Source organism: Periplaneta americana, chromosome 12, assembly GCF_040183065.1.
Source record: "Periplaneta americana isolate PAMFEO1 chromosome 12, P.americana_PAMFEO1_priV1, whole genome shotgun sequence".
NCBI lineage: Eukaryota > Metazoa > Arthropoda > Insecta > Blattodea > Blattidae > Periplaneta > Periplaneta americana.
Genome location: NC_091128.1, coordinates 6,306,716 through 6,334,516, shown reverse-complemented (window position 1 = coordinate 6,334,516; position 27,801 = coordinate 6,306,716). Strand labels below are relative to the sequence as shown.

The 27,801-nt window shown below is 37.6% G+C and overlaps 1 protein-coding gene across 1 annotated transcript; it reads left to right on the top strand.

Annotated features, from left to right (window-relative positions):
* LOC138711284 (diacylglycerol kinase kappa-like) lies at positions 1-25,294 on the top strand. The gene is made up of 4 exons (XM_069842713.1): positions 1-1,150; positions 3,023-3,205; positions 24,575-25,126; positions 25,185-25,294. The coding sequence occupies exons 1-4, from the start codon at positions 991-993 to the stop codon at positions 25,292-25,294; spliced, it is 1,005 nt and encodes a 334-aa protein (XP_069698814.1). The 5' UTR covers positions 1-990.
* The last annotated feature ends 2,507 nt before the right edge of the window (positions 25,295-27,801 follow it).

Genomic DNA, 27,801 nt, shown 5'->3' with positions numbered 1-27,801 from the left:
GCGAGAGTAAGATTATTCCAGTATTCATATTAAACAGTGTAACGTACACGAATTTACAACATGAATACTTAATACTAAGACTGGGGAATTCTGCAAAACATAACCTATAGAAAGTGTTGTCTGAGCGGTAGTTGTGTTTGTGCTGATCATCATGATGACTTGCAATGTTTGGACCTACCTGTCTTTAGTGTCAGTCCAAAGACAAGTGCACAGCACATAAAATAATTTTCACATGCAATTTCTCATCCACTCAAATGTGAGCTCTGCTAGACATATTTTCACTCAGGGACACCAAGATTCAAGGGGCTTTCATAGAACAATACAAATTATCCCAAGCCTACCTGTGTGCCCCCAATCCACACAGCATTTGTTTCAAAATCTCTCTTATCACTGCATAAATTAATAATATTGAAGTGCTAGTTTCTTTAATCTTCACATAAGTTTAACTTCATCTTGTTCCTGTTTCACATCTAGGTATTGCGCAAACTGAAAATTAATAATTAATGGTATTTGTGAATTTAAAAATGGTGTCGTTCTAATTATTTTATTCTTAATGTAGCCAGAACATCATGTTTATTTCTTAGTAGGTAATAATGTTAATTTCACATATCTAGTATTTCAATGACATAACTTTAATCATAAATCATCCTGGAAGCCTAACTTTCTTGGTATCATGTTCGATAAGGATCTTAGTTGGCCTTTTCACATCGATGACCTTCATAATGCTTTAGACTCAATAAGGGGGGCAAAGACTAATTGGGATTTCCCGGTCTCTGATCGGGTCAAAAACCCTGATGGAACTGATATTTAACCCTTGTGGTGAATTTCGGTGAAGTCCGGAGGGCCTAATTAGTCAAATCCACTCTCCTCACCTCCACGCTGGGGCCCCCTGGGATCTTTTAAGATGCGAAAGAGAGAGTGGTGTGCGGAAAGCAATGGGAAGCTTCCGCATTTATTTATCCCAAGAAGAATAGTATTACAAATAACTGCATGATGAGTTTTTCTCCCGTAAAAAATTCCGGACGTAAACTATCCCCCCAATCGGATGTCCGGGTGGGGGATACAGGAGAAGGACGATTCATGCCAGAACATGAAAAAGAAGAAAGAAGACTGACGACTGCAACTGGAACAGGAGCTACTCTGCAGCCAGGTAAGTTGGAAAATTTGAAGAAAGCAATAAGAACAAACAGAGTGGGTGTGATGGGAATATCAGGAGGGAGGTGGGAAAATAGTGGGGAGTTGCAAAAGGAGGCTAGCAATAGCGAAGGAAGCTTTTAATAGAAAAAGGAACATCTTCTGCGGACCTTTGGGAAAAGAACTAAGAAAGATAGTAAAGTGCTTCGTATGGAGTTTAGCATTTTGTAGAGCAGAAATATGGACATTACGACGAAGTGAAGAGAAGAGAATAAAAGGATTTGAAATGTAGATATGGAGAATAATGGAACATGAGAATTGGACAGACAGAATAAGAAATGAAGCTGTGTTGGAAAGAGAGGGTGAAGAAAGAACGATGTTGAAAATGATCAGGAAGGGGAAAAGGAATTGGTTGGGTCATTGGCTGAGAAGACACTGCCTACTGAAGGATGCAATGGAAGGAAAGGAGAAAGGGAGAAGAGTTGGGGGCAGAAAAAGATCTGCGATGATAGACGAGAATAAGATATATGGATCATATGAGGAAACAAACAGGCAGGCAGAAAATAGGAAAGATTGGAGAACGCTGGGTTTGCAGTGGAAAACCTGGACTTGGGAGAACAATGAATGAATGAATGAATGAATGACTGAATGACTGAATGTATTTTTTGTTACGGTTAAAGACCGCAGATTATGTAGGGGAAGCTATTGCATATCTGGCGAGGATAAAGGGATTTTGTGCATTAATCAATGCAATTGCCCACTTTCTACTGTACTATTTCATCTTCAAATTTTTTTATTGTAAAAATCGGAGATATGCTTCCCCTTTACCATTTTTGATATCTTCATTCGATTTTGGTATGCCTTTTTTTCTCTTTTGCCTATAATTTTTAGGGCACTAAATTCAAATGCAGCCTTTTTTTAAATATATGTAAAGTTATTTCATTCTTCTTCTATGTTTCCTGAAATTTTGATTTGTTGAAGGTGTTCCTTTATTCTACATTCATAAAGCCATTGAATACTACTATCTCTCAATAAATCTATTTTAAATATAGACCTAAGCCTATTATTTTCTTGCTTGAAATTTTTATTCTTTCTTTTATTCCATGGTTATAGTATTCTAATAGGGGATACAACTAAATGATAATCCGTGTCTAATTCTTATATTTCAAAGTGTTTAATATAAACAATTGAATGCTTTGTTGACGTGAAGACACTTCGAGATATACGAGTAGCTTCTAGTCACATAACTTAACCTTTTCATTTGGAAATTTGAGAACTGTAACATAACACTCTCACTTATAGCACTCTGGTAATTGCTGGTACACAATCACACAACATTTAGGAGCCATCTGTGAATAAAAGAATATGGATAAATTAATTTCATTATAAATGAAAGTCTAAACTTCCATCATTTCAGTTCCCTGAATGTATTTTTCTTTTAGGTTATACTGTACCTATACTAGAAGTAACCGTTACTATGCGATTCATCTTTTGATTCCTTTTCAGACTTCACTTTTATGATTCACTTATTTTTAATAGTTTGGAGACGTACAAGTTACCATACTACTGTCCGTCCGAGTGGTTATTTCGCAGGGTCGTCCAAACAGGGGAAATCACATAGCAGTTAGGCCTACTTACTTAACCGTGCCCTTTCTTTTAAATTATTTTAAACAGTTGTATAATACTACGTAAATTTCAAATTCTGTACAGCAAATATTTGCAGAGAAGAGTATCCACTAGTTCTTACAGAGAGGACAGGAGAAACGTTTGGGGCAAACCGGGATGCGACATAAGCATTCGGCTGGACAGTAGCTACCCATTTATCCTCTTCGTAGTTACCAATCAGTGTATTACGAAGATTTTAACCAAGAATTACACTTCCTTTTAGATCGACAAGAAGAAAATGACAAGATGGAAACGCCGATGATGGTGGAGGCTTCGAGCAGCGACCAACAGCGGGCATTTAACAACTGGAATGCGGAGTGGGAGAAGAGAGTCAGGCAGGGGGACCCGCAGAATCTGAAGAATTTGGAGGCTGGACTTCATTATTTCCAATTCGATAGCCGGGAAGGTACAGTAACTGTTTACATCCCGAAGTATACAATTGCTTTCAGCTATACACAAGCAGCTCGTGGATACCCAGAGTAGCGCAATCAGCTAATCGGCCGCCATTGTTATTCCATTTCAACACTCTTGGGATAGGAATATTTAAAGTAAAGCTCAATTTAGGCAGTGTCCGTGGCCCTTAAAATTAAGAGTAGGTTATTTGATTCTGACTTAGACTATATTATTTCATTCCTATACAACTGTAGCATATACGACAAATAGCGAGCGCTGCGCTGGAATTGCAATGACTGATTTGTCGGTTTTCCGGCGCAAAGGATTGTGGTACTCTGGATATCTACGGACTCTGTGCACAAGTTCAGGAGACTTGAATTCTTATTAGTAGCGAATATGGCATTTATCCAGAGATGTCATGTAACCAGTTCTCACTAGTCGCCCGATTCACTTGTTGAATTAGTCACAATTCGTAGAATCTATTCTTAAATGTTTGAAGTTTAAAATACATTAGGTTCTTGAGAGAAAGCAAGAACATTAAACATTTTAACATGAAATTCTCTAGCTTTTTAATATGACAGTAAATATAATCGTATCATATTTTTAAATCGTTGTTTCTTAACCAAGTGTGCAGACAGTCAGAGGAGGAATACAATATCGACGGCCCATTTAAAAAAGAAAACAACTCAAAATTTAAAGTTTTGAGAAACCTGAATTTTGAAGCTTCATGTTATTGTGAAAAATCATCAAAGGATTGTTGAACTTAATCCAAATTGAAATCATGGAAATAGGCCTACGTAGATAAATTAACATGGAACAACCTAAAGCTTAGTATTCATATCATGAAATAATGTTATTTAATTACTCTGTCTATTTAGAATCCCCCATAGAAGATTTCACTTTAAGAAAAAAGCATTGAACATATGGGGTTATTCCATCAAATGACCAGTTGCCATAGAAACGTCTACCTATCACATAGCTTGTACAATGTACAGAGCGATCCAAAAGTAGCGCACATCTTAATAGGTTTCTATGGATGAATAAATGGGTAGACCTTATTATAACAATTTTTTTGGTATACCGTCTGTATTTATGTCCTAATACGTTCACATATATTTATAAAGATGAATTTGTTACATTTACTTACATCAGTTTTAACTTAAGTTACATCATTTTTCACAACATATGCTGAAAATTGCAGCCCCGTTCAGTAACGCATGTATAGCTCGCGCAAGGAACGATTACCGAAAAGCAATGGTGGCGTTGCTGTCTGTTTTGACGTGTGTATGTAGGCACGCCGAGGGGGCGAGAAATGCTGGCCGATTGAAGTACTGTCTCTTCCAACAAGATGAACATATGAGGACACAGTTGTGGAAATGAAGAACGTAGCAAGAGAAAAATTTGAAGCTAATTAAACGCGTAACATATGTTTATGAATGAAATAATAATACCGTGCGATACAAGTCACGTATTCACATGCAACGGAACAAACTAAAGTCGTGATGTAACTATCATAACGCAAGACTCATTCTATAGATGTCATTTCTCTTCCGACTGTACTCTTGAATATCATTTAATCTATCTCATGACCTTTCCTGTCCGCCGCTCTTCCTTATCGCATTGTTTCATTCGCATTCCTTCCTTCGGTATTCTCTACTTGCGAGACCTATACCACGGTAGGTAGGCTATAACACGGTACTCGCCACGCGCAGACTACGAGGCAAGCCCCGCCCTTCTCTACGTCATCCGTTGTACAAAGTGTGAAAGCTTACGCGCCACAGACATGCATTAAAAACGGAGGAAAACAGTAGCACTATAATATATGCATACACGCAGCAAAATACAATGAGCACTATTACTTAAAACATTGGCGTCTGGCTACGGAAATCTCCATAGTTAGGTGGCCAGCTGTAGGTGTCGGGGGCCACGGAGATTTCTGGTTTTACGTAAGGGTTTGTTTTGTCATATGTCAACTTTTGTAGATTAAGTCACAGGCTTTTAATTGTCGTAATATATTATTGGATAGGAAGTTTCTTATTACCTTTGGATCCTTCTCCCCTCCTTCCCCTAAAAATTTATAGCGTACAGACACATTCACAAACCGTCAATAAAATTTCAGTTGAAACTGTCCCTGAATGAGGAAATTATTCTTTAGAGAAGCCGTCTAAGAGTATGGACATGCAATTCTGGAAAATTAGTAAAACACGGCATACTCGTGAGAATGGTAAGTGAGGTCATAACAACGTATATGTAACATGGAAATATACTCATATGCTACTGAAGGAAAGAGATTAGAAATAGACACGATAAACACTTTCTGGAACCGAACTTCTATCTACGGCATTTTCTTGAAAGAAAGACAAGGGTTTACGGTACAATAAGAAGCAATAAGAAGCAACAGAGAGCTTCCGAAGTCTTTCGTTGAAGATGAAAATAATTTAACAGTAGAAGAGAGCGTATTATATAGGGAGGATGGCGTCTTCTTTAGATTTCGAAATACGAAAGAAGAGAGGAGTTAGGATGGCCAGCACTTTGTACTTGGTGACACTAGGAAGAAAGGAAAATGCTAGAGGAGGCTGTGTGAAAGCTCTCTTGCATCATTCAATAGAACAAATATGTACACAGAGTAAGTCAATATCTGTTCCACTATTCAATTCTGAGAAAAACTATAAAATGGAGCAGAAAAGTTGTGTTGTGATTCCTAAACTGTGCTTTAGGAACTATAAATTAAAAACTCTGACATGAAGCTGTTATATAAGAATAGGTCTATCTTGCTGGAAACAGCTAGCTACTGACGGAAATGATTTAATCTAGATGTCATAAGATACTTGTAGTTGTCTCTCTTCAGTTCCTCAAACAGACCTCGAACACTCTTTATAAAAATCAAAAATCCTTTCTGAAATGGCAAAATAACTTTCTTACCACTACACGCATTAAGTTGAACAATTGAAATAATTAATCTAAAACTTGATCCTGTTTTTCAGTTTCTATGCCGTAGATGATCTTTAAATTATATTTAGTGGCTGGCTAGAGTTCAACACATCGAATCCATCATTAACACATTTTATGAATTCTGATACATGCTTTTCTTCGGGAATAAGGTGCAAAATGGTTTTGGATATTGTATTAGAAAGAACTTCTGCGACCTTTCTTACATTTTGCTTCTCCATTCCACACAGAGTTAAATGATCATTTTGTATCTTGTATGTGTATTTCAGATCTCTTTTGTTGTAATTCAGAACTTTTAAAAATGTATTCTCATTCACAAATTTCAAAACCACTATCAAGAAGATCGTTTCTTAAGAATTTCAGCGCATGTGGCACATCACAAAAAGCCCATATACTTATTTCAGGATCGTTAGTATTCTGAAATTGGGTTTTATTTTGGACACGACCCAACTTTAACAGAATTCACATATTACACGGCCCCATGTCATTTACGAATCCTCTCATCCTTAGGCCTATATTCTTCAATTCATATACAGCAGTATGAAGAATGGCAGGGGTTACTGCGCTGTCGGATCGTAAAATATTATCTATAAGAATGCGTATCATCATTTCCCACGGGGCGTGAAACGCTTCTGTCAAGTACGCTTTCGTAAGCCACTATCCATGTGAACGCGGTGTAGTAAGCTTGCCGGTGACGTCGAAAGCTCACGATTCGGTCGTGACGGGATCAAACATGTTTGAGTTTCAGTCGTAAGCCGCCTGGCTTTAGTGAAGCAAGATGTCTTGTTAGCTTTGTTTTTAGATTTAGTAAGAGTGATACAATACAATTTTTGGAACTATAGGTATAAAATAAAACATGTTCTGTACAATCCAACATTGGGCGAGCATCGGGATCGTGATAAACAAGCAGCAGCGGATAAACGAATGTCTGCTACCCTAAATATACCAACATTTGGACCGAAGGAATTTATAATGAAATTTAAAAACTTGAAAAGTTTTTTGCCAGGAAATGAGGAAAATTTCTGAGAGTGAGAGATCAGAAAATTCTACCGATGAGATCTACAAACCTAAAGCTGCCTGGTTAATGAAAATAAACTATTTCAAGTGACATTCTAGTTCTGTTTTGGCAGTTATTGTTTGTTTCATACAGTTTTTGTGTCATATTTTGTTATAAGAAGTCGAACTCGCTCAAACAAATCTTCAAATTGTACCTCTGTCATTCTTAACGAATTTTTGAAATCCTCAGGATGATTTTTAAGTTCTCCTTCAATAAATCTTCAAGCTCCCAAAGCTTTGCGTTGTAGTGTCCACTGCCTAACCCACCATCTCCTTCTCTTGTGTTTTCTTCTTTGCAAGAAACGATTTCATTCGCTGAAACTGAACATATAACCCAGCCGTCGGCAATTTTGTACTCGCGATGACATCACTGGACGCAAGCCGCAGTACGTAAGATGTAATATTAGTCGAGGAGTATAGAGCACTCCGTTCGGATCCCAGTGGCGGACTCTCAACCCAATCATCTGACGTAGACTACACAATATTGTTTTATAGATGAACAGATTGTATTGTATTTCACCTTTATGTTTGCTGTGCTACAACAACCTAGGAAAATACTTCACAAATTGCCACTCTTAATACAACTCGTAAATTTGCGTCTGCTAGTCACGATCTTTGTTTAGATTTTACAAGTTTTCGTTCAGAAAAAAATTGTTCGGAAATATATCGAATGTAGAGACAAACATAGCGGCTATGTAGGGTCGCGGCAGGCGACCTATGATAATACTATAGATATTTTCTATGGAGAGCATTTTAAATAATTCTAAGCCAGTCTGGTGTGTTATACAATGACAACGTTTAATGTCCTCACTTATTTCCAGCTCTCTTAATATCACGTTAGTCCACCTAGTAGACTTTTTTAAAGTCGTATTTCGAGTCCCGTATGTTACTAGGCCTATAGATACTAATTACTTTCTGTTCAGATTCGTTTCTTCTATATATTTTCTTCATGCTTGGCATAACTTTTCTCTTATTGTATTTCCTTCGAGTGTAATGACATCGAGCAAATATTCTTATACAGAGAGATAATTCGTAACTCCGCGGATGAACATTACCATTTATACTGCATCAATATCTGTGTTTTCACCTGAAACGAGAGATTAGACCACTGTTCATGCATCTTTGATTTTATTTCTCGTTCAGCTAGTGTTTCAATATCCCTTATCCTCCTTTGTATTGTCTGTGTGGATAATTTCATACTGTTAAAAACATCAGATTATTCGGGACAAATAATGTTAGCAACTTTATTCTGACATGTTTTAATGAATTGTCTTTTATTTTAGCACTTCAATGATTTTGCGATTTGTATGTATGTATTGCGAGTAATTTTACGGCTGTCGCCGTCTCCCACTTCTCAACTTCCAGGTACTCCGGTTTTGACAATCGCCCATTTGTAGACCCCTGCAGACCATATCCTCCTGAACCTCCTCGCTCCATTTCTTCATTGGCCTTCCTCTTCTCTTTTTTTCCGGGGGAGTCCAGTTGAAGACCTTATTAGGCCAGCGGTCGGCTGACATTCTCTGGAGATGCCCATACCATATCAGGCGTTTAGTTTCCACTGATTGTAAGATATCTCCTGATACCTGCATTATATTTCGGACATCCTGATTCCTAATGTGGTCCATCCTCGAAACTTGACAACTACGGCGCCAGTAATCCATTTTTAGAGCCAACAATTTCTTCTTCATCCTGTCTCTCATTTCCCAAGTTTCAGATCCATAGGTACATATACTTTCTATTATAGTTTTATATATACTTGTCTTAGTTTTCCTTGTTACCTTGTCATTCCACAGGAGTGTATTTAATTGTCTTATGGCCCGCTTTCCTTGGCCAATCTTATTATTATCTTCATCACTTTTGGCCTGACTGTTGAGGGTAACACCCAAATATTTGAATGATTCAGAATTTTCTATTTGTGTATCCCCAGTATCTAAATTTACCTTGCTGCGACTACCCACAACCATGTATTTTATTTTCTTGAAATTAATTGATAGCCCCCCTTCCTTATTTTGCGATTTCCAAAGCAATAATATAACTTGCATGGAGTTCCCTTTGACTCAGTTTGTTCCATCATAATTTAATACTGGAACTGTTATTTGAATTTCGTTCTTCTATATTTTAATTGCTTGACTCCGTCTAGCCCTACGAAAAGAAAATTATTTTTATACTTATTTTCTACTGCATACATTTCCGTTTACAATTACATTGGATATGTTCATGCTTACCTATGATTTCGTGATAATCTTATGACGTGTCGTAATGTCGCTAGATGTTTGATTTTTAAGTGTCTATTATAATTTTAGAACAGAAGAGGCGTCTACATTGTCACCATATGCACACCTACTGTTCCTCCCATTCTTCCTTAAACACACGTTTCCGAACAGACGTTGAAGGTTTTGAGAAAGAAACAATCTAATATAATCAGGTATCCACTGATAGATGTCTGTGTACTGGAGTTGTAGGGGAGTTGATTGGAAGGGAGAGAGTGAAGCAGAGACAGTTTACTGCGCTGCCCCTTCGACAGCACTATTGCTAATGATCACGATGACATTTTCTCCGATCCCTGCCATACATTCTTCAGCAACTAACCATGGCTACGTCTCGACTGACTACTTTGTCCTTCCGTGTGAACGGACCACGCTTTCCAGCAAGAAGGAACTGGCGTGGAGCAATCACGATATTTTTAAATTGACGCGAGCGTTTCACGCCCCGTGGGTACACAAGCCTGCTAAACAGTCAAATGTATTGTCGTAAGAAATGCTATGCTGCACTTGCATTTATTATTATTATTATTATTATTATTATTATTATTATTATTATTATTATTATTATTATGTCTTTTTCCATGTCAATCGTATTATTTATATTATATTTTAAGATCTCAAAACTAAAAGAGATCAAACCTACATGCATTTTATGGTGAAGAGATGCCTTTGTAATGTTCGAGGAGAAGGTAATGGATATTTAAGTTGTCTTTTAAAATCATAGGCGTTTTAGACAGAGCTCGTAACGTGACTGCTACAGCAACATCTTCAACTTTTTCCCCCTTCAAGTTACTGCTCTTCTAGTTATTAACACGGATTTTTTTGAGGACTGAAAATGGAGGATAATTTAATACTTTCATTTTCAAAAGTCTTAATACGGGCTTCTAAGTGCATATTTTCATGTTTTAATTCCTTCAAAGTTTCTTCTAGCTCTGTAATTTGGTCCGAAAGCATCTCATTTTCGGATTTCAACAATTTTTTTTTCAAAATATCAATTTTTTCGTGTCAGAGATACTAGGATTAGTGAACACTTGTTCATTTCCATTATTAATTGCAGGACAATAATTTTCTCCCGTGTTTGAGACGCTGGAATCCAACACATTTTCTAGGATCTTTTTGTTATTTCTCCTCTCCATGCGTTGGGTCCGGCGTTCTGAAGGATCATTATTTGATTCGGGATTAGAATTCGGTATAGGCCTATTTAGATGGGGTTCAGCTCATTCACGTAATATCCATTTATGTTTCAAAGTTGGAAGCTCCGTTTTAAGATCCCTTTCATAATAATTTTCACCAAAATGATAAGATCAGACTGTTGCGTTTTCTTCATTGAAAGAATCTTCCCTTTTACACAAATATGCCCATCTTTTCCTACGCACATCTTATTTAGGGAATCTGTGGAAAGTGATACTCGCGCGGGCAGAAATCCTTGTTGTAGGCTGTTTGAGCAGGTAGCAATAGCGCATACAAAAGGCATTTTTTCTTGTTTTGTTTTCGCAATAGCTACTTTCAATAGTACGTCATAATGTTAGTCCTTAGAACTAGACCAATTAAATTTATATTTCAGTTATGCAATATACGGTCGTAGGACATATTTTGACTGAGAAAGATAGCATAAACATTATTTATATTAACATTTTCCAGAAATTATTATTAAAACAAATGACCTTATGATGAAACTTACTTGTATGTACAGAATGAAGTAGCTCTATTAAACCTAACACAAAAATATGTACAATCACTATTTACAAACACAAAAAACAAACAATTTTCACTCAAACCCTCAAACTACTGTAAGACTGGTAATCCCCGCCACTTGGAGTGTACAGTACGATTATTTAGTCCTGACAGTCGCCGGAGATGTGCGCCTAGATCAGGCGAATCCATTTAGTTACGCCAAGGGGTGTATGGGTTATTCATTCGCTTGCCTTCGAAGCGATCGGGATGTCATGTGTGCGGTGGAGCGGCATGTTTCCAGTACAATTAAGCTGTACTGCATTCCTTTACCGACCGCTCGCCCTTATCTCTACTCCGGAACTTTTCCCCTCTTTCGCGTCGCTGAGCTGTCAGGACTAAATAAGCGGTCTGTACAACGGCTGACGCCAGAGACAGAGTTTGCTACCGCGCATCCAGTTCATGACATGTACCGTGTTATACTTACAGTGGCATGTACGAACTCTTTTTACCATGTTTGCGGCCACTTTTTTGAGCACGCGTACACTGATGTTGTTAATCTCCGTTGTTATGGTACTCTTTAGTTCCTCCAGAGTGTGCGGTCTGTTTTTGTATACCCTTCCTTTAAGCTAACCCCACATAAAGAAATCTGGGGACGTCAAATAGGAGGTCATGGACGCTACAATCCTCGAAAAATGATACGCTCACCCAAAAGCTCGCGCAAAAACTGCATGGTTTCATTAGATGTGTGACATATGGCACTATCCTGCTGGAACCAACAATCACATTCATCACTGTCAAGAAGCGCAATAAACTGTATAATGATATCTATGTACACAACACTGGGCACTGTAGTTTCAAAGAAAGTGGAGCCCACTATACGACGACGTGAAACGGCACACTACACTCCAATTTCTTTAGAGTGTAAGGGGGTTTCATGGAACACATGTGGATTTTCGGTGGACCAAATTCGAGAGTTTTGACTGTTCATGTAACCACTAAGGTGAAACCACGCCTCACCTGTGAAGAACACACGGTCAAGCTCTGCAATTCCATGGTTGTCAACTAATGACCGCAACCATGTAAGCTACAGTACACTACGCGATTTTGTTTATTAGGCTCCTTGAATTCTTGAACACTGCGTACATGATAAGCACGAAAATGTAACCGCTTCATCGCTCTCTGAGCACTTCCACATGAACTCTAAGAGTGGAGCTCAGAGTCTCCGCGAACGTTTTGAAGGCGAACGCTCCATCACATTTCTCACCTCAGCCAGTTTAGCAGGAGTTAAAATGGCCGGTCTCCCGGTTCTCTTCTTGTCTGCAACTGATCCACATTCCCTGAAACTGACGATTACTCTCGTTATGGTCGAATTGTTGGGCACTACCACATCCGGATAATTCGTCTACAACACGTGTACAAGGACGACTGGAAAAATAATGTTCAACAACGAAACCTCGTTGCTCTTTGGAAAACGACATGTTTGCCGAGCAATAAACAAAGAACTATTGCAAGCGTCAGTGTATACATACACATCACAATGACGACAAAGTTTGTTGCTGTTAATACCCATGATGCGGTAGCCGATAGCACTTTCCAACTGCATTACTCAATATAGACACCATAATTTTAATGTGAGCGACTTTTGGAGCGCTCGTATTAGGCAAGATCCATAGGCCTATAATCAATGCTTTTTTCTTAACGTGAAATCCTCTATAATTACTTTCTTCTCACAAGATCTGGGAGTTATCTTCGGCATGGAGTTCCACCTCCTTGGCCACCAAATATCTTCATTGAGTCATTCCACTTCAAACAGGACAAATATAAAGGAAATTTAACCTTGATGTTTTTTATTTCTGTCAAATTTTTTGTTCGATTGAAGGAACAAAAATAAAATTTAAGGGATACAGGGTTACATACAATCTGTGAAATCATATCTTTGTAATTTCTCAGTCGTAGATTGGCTGTTAATTTCGCAATGTTTCCACCATCAATTAACAACTTTATATTCTCATGATGACCACACACATACAGACTGAATGAGTACTACTAGCTCCAGGAAGCACACATTGTTTTGGTCTTAGTTCCGCAAATTTTTAAAAACTAATTTGTATGTCTGAATATTTAACCTTAAAAGCTCAAAATGTTTCTTTTAAATCTGATAACAATAATCTTTTCTGTTTCTGTACTTTGTGGCCGTCTTCTTTTACAGAAACGAAGTTTTACTTTCTCGCCATGATGCGACTTATATCATTATTAGTGTAATGGTCAATTAAGTACTTTTTCCACTATGGATGTGTCTAAAGTTTATCCAATTCTAGATTCTGGATTTGAGAGAATTCCCCTCTCTGCAGCTAAGTTTTTTGCAACACTGATCATGTGATTAGATGCATCACAGTGTTCCCTAATTTTACTGTATGACCACTCTTCAAATATATAGTATTGACAGAAGTCAATAGTGTTTCCGAAACACTCTGGTAGCTTATTAATTATGTCACCGCTACTCTTCTCATCTGGTGTTGTTTCTACTTCCTTTTTTCTCAACGCGAAAAATCTTTTCCTTATGTGTCTGTTTTATTTTCTGATATTTCTGTTAGGGATAATTCTTCTGTGATAATTTCTTCTTCTTAATTGATGTCTCACCCTTGACATCAAACTTTCATTAAAATTATCAATGTCCGTCACTGACACCTCTGACACCTCTGAATTATTTATCAATTTCCGAATTGCCTGTTGTTTCTTCTTCAATGTTCTGGACACTAGAACCGCCTAAGATATCAACACTACTGGTTTGAACAGCACTTGATTCACTAATATTTGACATTAACAAAATTTTCTTACGACAATTTTCACAAATCCTAAGATTGTACGACAACTTAATGTGTTGCATTTTCAATTTTTAAGCATGTTGGAAGTCACGCACCTTAATTTCCCTTTCTTAAACCTACGACTATGATTGCTTATTTTGAAAGGATTAAAACACTGATCATGTCTAGGTTCTGTTATTACTCATTGTGATTAGCCTACACACTAATTGCACCAACTAAAAACAATAACAGAAACTACGCCACACACACTCGCGGTAATACTATAGTACAGTGTTATTAATGCCCTAACGTTTGAAAATCTCGGAACAAACTGAAGAGAATTCATTCCGCCTTGGACCTGGATTAGGTATGGTATTGTATATCCCAGCCAATCTTCTCCAGACATAAACAAATAGGACTGACAGTCGCCAGTGTGATGTCGCATGCCAGACTTCAGCCAACAGTTAACAGTGTGCCGCTACAAGGGATTAAGAGCGCAACAGAGCTCTATGCGCGTATTTATTTAGTATTTTTTTACTCTGTCATTTATTGCTTTTCCACTATTAAATTTTGGTCTACTTACACATAATTAAATGGAGAACATGCTGATAATTTAAAAATGGTATTCTAAGTTTGCTAACATTATGAACAACAAAATTAACCTATATAATAATTATGGCATAAAGTACTGTGAATACATAAAAATGGAAAGTGATTATACACAGGCTAAAAGCCTGATATTTAACCTTCCAAATGAAACTAACCTCGATTTCATACGATACACATAATGGGAGAAACGAATGTTTGTATATGCCAATGTGTACAATTTTTCAATAATTTTGATGCTGTATAGATCTCAAAATAACCAGAACTGGGGCCAAGAAAAATAATATGGGTCTCTTATTTTTACCCTTAGAAAGCATACAAGAAGTTTCAAACAATTCTAAAAATATGAGATCAAAAATTTGTCCGGTCTGACGTGGAATGACTCCATTGCATATAAAGCCGACACCTTTACATTTATACTTTGCTCCAAAACATGACGCCCTTCCTTCACACCTTTCACCACTTAACTGTAGAAACGAGCAAGGGGTAAAATTTACAAGCGTCTAGCTGTAGCAAACAGGAGTCTCAATTTCTGCGTGTCTGATGGGTCGGGAGAGATTGGTCGAGATCGGTCGTCTGCCGTTGTAAGAGCCATCTCGTGTATGTGTATATATACGCGTATTAGACTGTGGTCTATATCGTGTAGGCCAATGCCATCATCCTGGCGGCAGCCTTCGAAATCTCATAGAATTGTCTGTGTTTTTTCTGTAATTTGTTAAATTTGTTTCTCTATTTATTTGTGCTATTTAGATGTGTATTGATATAATGTAACTAGTAATAACCATACTTTTTATGTAAGTTTTGTGGTTCCTCAGTTTTCTTATAAACGTAATGTACAAACTCATAAGAAAGTAAAGCATGTTGTGAAAGTAAGCAAGTCCTTCAAGTGCGATTATTATGACGCGCAGTTCAATCATGTGAAGAATCTTAAAAGGCATGAAATTAAAAAAAAAACAAAACATAATATTGTATATAATAGGTTTAAAAGTGACAAAATCTTTAAATGTGAAATGTGTGATGCTCAGTAATCAAGAAAACAAACTCTGAAATAACACGAAAGTCAGGTGCATCAGTTAGAAGCAGTGACGCGTAAGAATGTATCAAACATCATTGCTCTCTTTGTTCATATGAAACAACCAAATATGAATGATTAAAACATTATAATGAAATTCATAATATATCACAACTCAATCGGAAACATTTCTAAACTTAGAAGAAGTTCATAAATGGAAGAAAAACACAGAAGTGGAGACCAGAGAAAACTTTATATACAGTAAGTTAGAGCGTGTCAGAAAACAGCAAGTAACATTAAGCATCACTATTTTTCCTGTTACCACAGTTGAGTATTACATGCCTACGTGAAACAGACAAAGGCATATATACAAATACAGGGCAGCAAAAATTAATGCTTTTTGTCCGGCCAGTATGAAAATAAGAGAGTTGGAAGTTATAATTTACGGACACACATGTTGGGCATGGAAGTGACCTTGGCCATTTGTTTCTCTCTTCTTCTCAGCGCCTGGAAACAGCCAGTAAGATAGCTAACAAGATACCATTTGACACCATATTGAATGAGATACGAGACTCTGTCACAGAATCCAGTTTAGAAACAGTACATCTCTTAACTAAAAAGGACTGTATAATACTGAGAAAGCCTTCAATCTTTCGGAAGAGGGGATGCGTAATGCTGGATACAGGAAGTTACAGAAAGCAGTGATCAGTGTATTCTGTATTATAAGTAGGGAAAGGAAGTTCATGTATTTGCATATTTATTCTCTATCATTGTTTGAATATGCTGAAAGATTATCTACATGAATCACACATTTCTGAATACAATTATATTACTTTTATTGTGCATTAATGTGCATATTTTGCATCTATTTATAAAAGCATCATATTTTAACATTTATGCAGGGAACCTGCTTATTATGTATGTTTATTTGTCTTTCCCTCATTTTTAAAAGTATGTAACCTTGTAAACACGACTAATTTATGTTTATGAATTTTGAACATAACGATGGCGCCCCCATAGGGAGCCTCTTGAGTTAGCAATTAGTATTCCTTTACTGCAGTCTTGAGCAGATTTCGATAGAACAATATCCAGTTTAACATCAGTTCCAAAAAAATGTAGGAGATAAAGTGAATGAGAAAACAGCAAATATTCTTTCCAAAAACCCTGGATATTATCAACTTAAAGAAATTCAAGATATTCTCGAAGGAAAAACACCCCAAAAACCAACAAAATGTTCTGTAGAACAGCTCACAGCTTTTGTGCAAGCCCTTCTTACTTCTTGTGACGTAGAACGAAATTTATTGCGCTACAAAGCTATGCTTAGAGACAACAGGCAAAGAATGACAACAGAAAACATACGACACTGCTTAGTTGTGAACTGTAACAGCATAAATGGAACATTCAGCAATGAGGCTAGCATTTCAAAATCCATAGACTAAACGTAAGTTACCTATACCTTATTATTCTGTTAAAATAATCTCAGACTGATAATGAATACTTTGTAGCATATTTATCAACAATTTTTACGGCATAAATGCATACATATTCTTCACATTTTTAGGGCATGAACTTCCTTTCCCTGATTATAAGCCACAAGGAACTGCTCCTGACATGACAGCACATTTTTTGAAAGAAGAAGATTTTGTTCTTATAATACAAAGCCCAGGGAGAAATTTTAAAAACATATGGCTCAGAGAAAGTAATAATTGAGGGCTTTGCCGGAAGAAAGGCGGATAGACCTATATGCCCTTCTTCGGAAAAACGGTTTAAAATGTAGTGAATAATTCGCTAATTATAATAGCGGAATTTTGTTTTGATTGTACTGTACATACCTGCAGGAAAGGGCTGCATGCGTGTATAACATTTTATTCAGGTGCGTTTTAAAATCTTAGATTGCATGTATCTCATTTAGCCATATTGACGTATACGCCCTTTTTCCGGCAAACCCCTCAATTATTGATGGTAAGGCCTACCCATGGTATGGGTGATTATGGATTTCAACTTATCGCAATAATGACAGTTGATGAAATGAATCAGGGATTTCCAGGGACTTTCTTAATATCTAATAGGACAGATGAAAATGTGCTATCTTTTGTTTTTTAATTGTGTTAAACAAGAAATTGGTATCCTGGCCACAAAATCTTCATGAGTGACATGAAAGAAGAATTTTATAAAGGTTTACGAAAATGTCCAGCTTTGGCATCAAATTTTTTGGATTAGGACTCTAAATTATACCGGGAAGCTAGAAGGCGAATGAAGAACTTCCAAGTGCCTGGGCAATAGATATTACTACAGTGCGAGCGAGAAGTTTCTCCGCAGTGCTTCTGTAGCCACGGTGCAGCCGAGAATCCACCAGGCAGAGAATTCAAGTGGCAGCACTGGCCGCTAAGCATATGATTGACTGGGGATGTGAGGTTGTCAAACCGGAATTAATGGGAAAATGTCAACTTTCTACAAGATTACGTACCAGCTGTCTACAGGATTACTACAACTAATGGAGCTGCGGAGGGACTTTTGGATCGCACTGTATAAAGCTTGGGTAACTGCGATGGGCCCTCCCGATAAACGCTTGTTTTACACCTGGCACATAGAAAAAGTATGGAGTAAGAACATTAGGAATAAAATAAACGATTTAACCTAGCAGCCAGTAACATACAAGTATTTACGAGTTCTTCATACAGAAAATGACGAGAACACTTATGCTAAACTTTTGGTAGGAATCCTTCAGTATTTAACAGGTGATACTGAATTATCATTATTTTTTTAATATTTTACTACTACTGCATGAAGAACGTAGTGTGTTGGGCCTGCTGCCGTAGGAAATAATTGTGGTATAGATATTAATATGCACATAGAACGGATGCAACGTAGTGCTCTAAAGCACATATACCTGCACTGTAAAAAAAACAAGAAGACTAGACAAAGACATATCAACTCTCATAAAATTAACCAGAGATAGACTATTCGACAGACTGACCGTTTTGAACAAAAGAGAAATACAAAAACAAATCTGATATGAGCAAGCCAATCCGCAAAGAAGTTCTAAATATTTCTCTGTCACTTTTGCAAAGAAAGGAAACAGATCAATAAAATATATGTACAGTTCATGTTTCTTTAGTGTTGTTGTTTGTTTGTTATTTAGTAATATTGTATTTGTTAAATTCGTTTCTTCATAAGACAGTTTATTCATTTTATCCTAACATTATCTATGGGTGGCAAGATTTATATACAGTGATGTACAGTTCAGCAGTGTAAAGTGAAAAACTGGTATCTACACATTCATTTGTAGATTGGATTTAAATGGTGAGTGACCTATATGGTATTTCATAACATACTATTAATGATGTTCTTATATTAATTATTTATGTTGGATTTAATCAATTTTTTGTGGGGATATTCATATTATGTTAGTACAATATAGGAACCTTACATGAAGGAAACAAGCATCGAACCAAAATCACACATGCGCGACTGATTTCACTCGACCCAACAGTACAATCGTTAATGTTTTATTGTACAATCATTACTTATTAATTATAAATAAGATACATTTTAGAAGTGTAGGTCTAAAAGCAATTGGCGTACAAATGTATGTAACACTTATTAGACCACTACACCTATTCATTTCAAGAGAAACACAATATCTGAGACTTAGAATAAATCGACGCCTAATGTCAAAGGACACTAACTCCAAAATCACAACTTTACAGGGGAGGCAAAAAACAGTTTAATTGTGTACATTTTATTGTTACTGCTTTAATTTAAGATATATGTTGATAAAATTTAAATCATATATACTGTATATATATATCAAATATAAACCTAAAGACAATACAATACAGTACATATTTTCTAGAAATATTTTAGTATTGTCTTAAAAATTAACACATTTTGGAGATAGTGTTCTTTGTTACTAACGAAGCTTTCAATTTAGTAGACAGTGTTAAAAATAAATGCCAAAATATTGAATTTAAACATTTTAATAAAAAATTATAGCTATTTGACAATGCAAATTAATAAATTTAATTATTGTGGTGAGCAGCAAATATCAATTTCTTCTTCTTCTTCATAAAGGAATATTATCTAAACTTAGAACATATCAGTAAGATTATAAAAATACCAGTTAATATTATTTACGCAGCATAAAAGCATAATATTATCATTATTAGATCAATTTATACTATTATTTGAAATAATAATTTTAACAGTGCATTTATAAAATAATAAAAGAGCAAAGTTATCTTCATTTTTACATTGCATTTTAGAACATCAGTGTTTTTAAATATTGCTAATGTTACTTTAATATACCACAGCTGATGAGGGTTTGGACGAAAAAGTTATTCAATTAATGATCAATTTATTTAAAAAATAATGAATTCTACAAATTCAGTTCATTTAAAAGTCTGTCTGCACGTAATGAAAAGAAAACACACTTAACTCAGAATTTGTGCCCTAAATGACATTGAATAAAATTATAATATGAATATATTATATTATATTTGATTCAGTATTTTATGTTTTGAATAGTATCAATATCTACACCTCTCATATAAAAATTTGAAATTTCCTCTTAATTTTATAATCACTCATTGCTCTTCATTTTGAGTACTGTATCTTATATTACGATTTCCTGTTCTCCATTTTTAAACTATTGTAAAAGAATTGGTAATTTCCTGGTAAAATATTCTGTTTACACAGTTGCAATAGATTTTTAATTTTCTAATCTTGTATATTTTTAGTGCTCCTTGATGCTTTGGTTTAAGCTGACGATTATCCAGCCTAAATCCAAGTGTAATCTTGCTTTGTACATTGAATTTTTGGAATTCTTCATCATACTTGTATTTAAATAATAAGTGTTCACTGTTACTTTTCCGATACTGGAACCACACTATATCCAGCCATCTTACAATGTTTCCGTTAGTGTCAACTTTCTTGTTCTTTATTAATGTCTTCTGAATTTCTCTTACATAATTAAATCACTTTGTTTCACTTCTATTTTTGATACAGCTTAAAGTATAGTGTATCACCCTGATGGATCAAATATTTCTGTATGTTTGGTTGTTTTTTTTTTTCAATGTTCGCGTGGACTGTGTCCATTTGTGAATGTCCTGGTTAAAAAAAATATGTTCAATTTGAGGTATGTCAAAAACATTCGCAGCGTAGAGGAGCATGGTTGATATAAGCACATTCCTCCACAAGTATCGAACATGAAATAGAACCTTTTACCATTCTGCAGTTTTTTCATTTGAGCAAAGAGACGTGATGGTACTACTGCAGCTTCCCTTTCTGCAATTATCTCGTTTCATATAAAATTTTGTGCTGTTCTGTTGGCTACAGCATACACGGTCAAATTATATAGGCCTACAGCTAATCTACGTTTATAAAACACTCATTCCATTTTAAAACTTGGATTGTAGCGCACAGCTTCGAAATAAAATTAAAAAAAGTAAAGAACGTTCACTGATGCCATAATTTTGTAATTTTCTTTTACTTGAGCTGCTTCCTTTCTTTCAATGTGGGACTGACGAACTGCCTCCGTTTCTATCTTCTTAAGTTCAGACATGTGATCATATTTATAACATTTATTGCATTGATGCTTTCTGGGATTATGAAAAGCTATATTAAAATTATTTTTGAAAATATGACGTTAATATGAAAGGTTTTCTGTCTGAACATTAGCATTCCTGAATTTCCCTCCCCCCAACATTTGGGCTCATCATTGATCCGGATGCACCGCAACCTTAGGCTTACTGTGCTACCTATGTTTTATCATTTAATACCAATTCATCAACCCTGTTACCTTGATTAAGGTGTACAGTCCAGATATAGAACGTTTATTACAAACTGTAAACTTCTTACAAACTGAATTGATTTAAGAATGCGTGTTCTATTAATAAAAAAATTATCAAATCTTTAACAATAAACAGTATGGTGATTGTATTACATTCTTGGTTGTATGTTCTGAGGAAGTGTCACCAATAAAATCTTAGAAATGTTAAATAATTTAGAGACAAAGAACACTATCTCAACTCAGTGTTCTTCTAGTTTATATTTTACTATTGTCAAAGAAAACTAAGTCTAGATAGTGTTGTTTGACACTCAGCATCTGTCTAAATTAACACAACACTATCTTAAAAAAAAACAAAACAAAAAAAACAAAAAAAAACTATTACTTGTAGAGACATATTACTTTCACACTATTATAAAGGCTACTTTGTACAACATGATACTACAAATAATTCAGAAAGTCGATTTTTGGCGATAGTGTCCTTTGACACTAAGCCGTCGAAATGTCAAAGTGTTTTGTAACTAATTCTATAAGTGAAATGAATTACTTTATAATCGAAATTGAAACGTTTATCTCTCTTCAATAGCACAGAGCATACAGCTGATCGGGAAGCCCGACCTCTCTATGACGTCACATGGAATGTTTGAGAGCGACATTTCTATTTGTCTCCGAATCACACATTAGTCGATGGTAGCCAATAAGAACTCGACATACAATATAGCTAGCTACACCTGAAAATTTCTACTCCTCACAGCGCGACCGATCTCGACCGATCTCATCCGACCCAAATTAGACGTCTCTTGTATGCTACAGATAGACACTTATATAAAATTTAGCTGAGTTGCCAATTCCTGAAGTCATTATCACATTGTATTTATGCCACGCGCCTAAGGGTTAAGAAGATAGGGATTTACGAGGGTTTACAATTCCAGGAAGAAAGACCGTCATATATTTTGGTGCAAGGTATACCCTCACCATTATTACAATCTAAAAAGCGTCACATTCCAGTACAGTGCCCCGAAAACTTACATAGTGCGAACACTGGATGAAAGATTAAGTAACAAAGTTTACTCCGAAGACCGTTTAATTGCACAACTGGACAGTATTGCACAACACAGCATGACCTAATAGTCTATTGTAATGTAAAGTTTATTGTTATAATTGTAACTAACAATAAAATTACAAAAATGGATAAGCAATAAAGAAAACTGGTAATGTTTTAGGCCCATATTCGAAAAATTCTGGGTTAAAACTCCGTGCCCAGCCAATTTGACTCATGTTTTTCATGGTTTCCCTCAGTCACGAAGGCATATACTGGATTGGAAATTTGCATATCATGATTCATAACACCCTTAATCACCAATATCATGAACATTAAAATAAAATCTAAATCAATTACATGAACACAAGCCATTTATAACACACGACAATAAAAACAGAGTCAGAACAAAAGTCCATGGCCTACAGATATACCCAAAGATCCTACACACGTGATACGATCATAGATGTTAGTGTGTATGAATAAACTTATCAAAAGAGATGCCAACTGAGAATAAGTGAAACAGGAGAAGGTGGTTATGGGATTTTTAAGTCAGGTAGGATAAATTTAATTTTAGACAAAATGAATAACACGACCTCAGAATAGCTCGAAATTAACATAGGATTGAAACGGATTTGCGGTGTTTCTCTTTTTCTGTTTATAATGCACACGAAAAAAATTATTCAGGAATGGAGAGCCATGCGATATAAAGAGTTGGAGATAAACAGATATTTAAAAATATGTTAATTAATATTTGTGGATAACCTAGTTTTAATAGCACCTACAGAAAATGATCTACAATACTCAGTACATTAGTAAAATATCATTGCAAAATATAACATGGAAATAATACAGAAAAAGAAAGTTTCGCCTTCTGGCGAAAATAGCTTGTCCCTAGTAAAATATGTTTGGAAGACAAAATTTTAGAAAGAGCAAATGATATTACATATATTGGCTACAAATTAACATTTGATAATTATTTAGAATAATGAGCAAAACTGTAAAACACTCCAAGACTATGTAAATGATCAATAGAGTAATGAAACCTTCCCTGGTACAGAAAAGCAATAGAATACGACTTCAACAAACCCTTTACTCTGTTATGGCAGTTCTTTTTATTTTATTGAGTTATTTTACGACGTTGTATCAATATCTCACGTTACTTAGCGTCTGAATGAAATGGAGGTGATAATCCAGGTGAAATGAGTCCGGGGTCCAGCACCGAAAGTTACCCAGCATGTGCTCTTATTCCCTTAAGGGAAAACTCCGGAAATACCTCAACCAGGTAACTTGCCCCGATCGGGATTCGAACTCGGACCACTTGGTTTCGCGACCAAACGAGGTGACCGTTACTCCACAGGAATGGACTTATGGTAGTGAGGCAAATATATTAAGGGGAAAGAACAGCTAATGAAATAAGATTTATGCGAAGAACAGTATTATATAAAAATGAGACCATAAGCGCAGCGATGAAGTAATGGAAGAACTCGGCCTGTAATCAATACTCAATTTCATACAAAATATGAGAACAATTGCATGAGACGTTTGCGATGTATGAGATCCCACAGAATCCCAAAAGCTATGCTTCACTATCTATCTTAGGGGAAAAGATTTCTGGGAAGCCCCATAAAGAGTTTGAGAGAAAATTACTCTTTATTATGAGATCTAATAGACCACATGACCTAAAACTTGTATGGATGATGATGAAGTCAGGTAGATAGATGTCTTTGGAAATGGTTCTTGTTGCGCAGTAGTGCAATGGAACAAATGCATAGTGTGATTGTTTTGGTTTTGCCAATCCACATTGCATATGCAAGGAATTTCCGCCATCGAGTACAGTTAAGAGAAAAATATTACGTGCTGACAATTAAGATTATTATTGTTTTTACCAAGTATGCTAATTTGGAGCTTTATGCCATGAAGTCCTGAAAATATGCTGCATAGCATGCTCAATAGTTAATATACACAGGAACGCCTGAAATATGAAAAAAAGATACAGTTAATTTTGTATATTCGTTACTACTGTCGTTCAAAACATGTACAAAATGATTTTGTATGACTTGAAAATGGAGAGTAAATTATGCAGTTGAATACGTATCCTCGCCTTACTACTAGGTCTATGTCATTCACTGAAAGCAAGTGAATGCAGTGACACATGCATAACAATCAAGTTTATTTTGCTTCTTGCAGACTTACCAGGATACATGGAAGACAAGCCAGGTACAATACCACAAACCACGCCAGCTACCATGACAGAACCAATCCCAGCTCACATGTTAGATCCCATGCCACCACCCGTGCCACATTCCGTGCCACCACCCGTGCCTCCTCCCGTGCCACCACACGTGCCATCACCCGTGTCATCACCCGTGCCAGCACCATCATTACAGAACCCACCAGAAGAAGAAGATGACAATAGAACGAAGAGTTGCTGCTGGCGTTTTTTAAGGTATTTATTTTGTGGGCTACTTCCCATGTCGAATCGCAGGCCAGCATCCATGCCAGCGCCTATGTCATCTCCCATGATAGATTCAATGCCAGCTCCCATGCAAGATACCATATCAGTACCTATTCCAGAAACCATGTCAACTCCCACGCCAGAACCAATACCAGACCCCATGCGAGCTTCAATGCAAGATATCATTCCAGCTCCCATGTCAAGTCACATACTAGATCCCGTGCCAGCCCCCATGCCAACTGAAATGCCAGCTCCCACGCCAAGAGCAATGAGCCTCTGGTCTCGTTTAAGATATAGGTTTCGTGGGCCAGCTCCCATTTCATTTGACATGTCATTTCGCAGGCCAGCCCGCATGCCATCTCCCATGCCAGATCGCATGCCACCACCATATTCCAATTACCTACCAGCAGAAGATAGGCACCGAAGAAGGAATGCCTGGTGGTCTTGTTTAAGATATATATTTTTTGGGCCACGTCCCGTACTAAATGACGAGACATATTACACGCCGGCACCTATGCCAACTTCTGTGACAGCATCCTTGCCAGATCCCATGCCAGTACCCAGATCAGCACCAATTCCAGATGATATGCCAGGATCCATGACAGCTCCCATGCCAGATCCAATACCACTACCAGTGCAAGATTCCATATCAGTGCCTATGGCAGGTCCTATGCCACTACCCATGCCAGCTTCCATGCCAGCAGAAGATAGGCACCGAAGAAGGAATGCCTGGTGGTCTTGTTTAAGATATATATTTTTTGGGCCACGTCCCGTACTAGATGACGAGACATATTACACGCCGGCACCTATGCCAACTTCTGTGACAGCATCCTTGACAGATCCCATGCCAGTACCCAGACAAGCACCAATTCCAGATGATATGCCAGGATCCATGACAGCTCCCATGCCAGATCCAATACCACTACCAGTGCAAGATTCCATATCAGTGCCTATGCCAGGTCCTATGCCATTACCCATGCCAGATTTCATGCCAGCAGAAGATAGGCACCGAAGAAGGAATGCCTGGTGGTCTTGTTTAAGATATATATTTTTTGGGCCACGTCCCGTACTAGATGACGAGACATATTACACGCCGGCACCTATGCCAACTTCTGTGACAGCATCCTTGACAGATCCCGTGCCAGTACCCAGACCAGCACCAATTCAAGATGATATGTCAGGATCCATGACAGCTCCCATGCCAGATCCAATACCACTACCAGTGCAAGATTCCATATCAGTGCCTATGCCAGGTCCTATGCCATTACCCATGCCAGCTTCCATGCCAGCAGAAGATAGGCACCGAAGAAGGAATGCCTGGTGGTCTTGTTTAAGATATATATTTTTTGGGCCACGTCCCGTACTAGATGACGAGACATATTACACGCCGGCACCTATGCCAACTTCTGTGACAGTATCCATGACAGCTCCCATGCCAGATCCAATACCACTACCAGTGCAAGATTCCATGTCAGCGCCTATGCCAGGTCCTATGCCATTACCCATGCCAGCTTCCATGCCAGCAGAAGGTAGGCACCGAAGAAGGAATGCCTGGTGGTCTTGTTTAAGATATATATTTTTTGGGCCACGTCCCGTACTAGATGACGAGACATATTACACGCTGGCACCTATTCCAACTTCTGTGACAGCATCCTTGCCAGATCCCATGACAGTACCCAGACAAGCACCCATTCCAGATGATATGCCAGGACCCGTGACAGCTCCCATGCCAGATCCAATACCACTACCAGTGCAAGATTCCATGTCAGCGCCTATGCCAGGTCCTATGCCATTACCCATGCCAGCTTCCATGCCAGCAGAAGGTAGGCACCGAATAAGGAATGCCTGGTGGTCTTGTTTAAGATATATATTTTTTGGGCCACGTCCCGTACTAGATGACGAGACATATTACACGCCGGCACCTATGCCAACTTCTCTGACAGCATCCTTGCCAGATCCCATGACAGTACCCAGACCAGCACCAATTCCAGATGATATGCCAGGACCCATGACAGCTCCCATGCCAGATCCAATACCACTACCAGTGCAAGATTCCATATCAGTGCCTATGCCAGGTCCTATGCCACTACCCATGCCAGCTTCCATGCCAGCAGAAGATAGGCACCGAAGAAGGAATGCCTGGTGGTCTTGTTTAAGATATATATTTTTTGGGCCACGTCCCGTACTAGATGACGAGACATATTACACGCCGGCACCTATGCCAACTTCTGTGACAGCATCCTTGCCAGATCCCATGCCAGTACCCAGACCAGCACCAATTCCAGATGATATGCCAGGACCCATGACAGCTCCCATGCCAGATCCAATACCACTACCAGTGCAAGATTCCATGTCAGCGCCTATGCCAGGTCCCACGCCATTACCCATGCCAGCAGAAGGTAGGCACCGAAGAAGGAATGCCTGGTGGTCTTGTTTAAGATATATATTTTTTGGGCCACGTCCCGTACTAGATGACGAGACATATTACACGCCGGCACCTATGCCAACTTCTGTGACATCATCCTTGCCAGATCCCGTGCCAGTACCCAGACCAGCAGCCATTCCAGATGATATGCCAGGACCCATGACAGCTCCCATGCCAGATCCAATACCACTACCAGTGCAAGATTCCATGTCAGCGCCTATGCCAGGATCCATGCTAGACCCCATGCTGGTTCCCATGTCTGATTCCATGGCGAATTCCTTGTCAGCAACCTATTCAGATCCCATGCCAGTACCCATAGAAGTCCCTATGCCAGCTTCCATGCCACCAACCAAGCCAGACCCCATACAAGCACCTATATTAGATCCCATGTCAGATTCCTTGCCATACCCCATTCTAGCTCCAATGGCAACACCTATATCAGGTTCAATAACAGCACTCCTGCCAGATCCTATACAAGCTTCCATGCCATCACCCATTCCAGATTCCTTGCGAGAACCCATGCTAGCTCCAGTG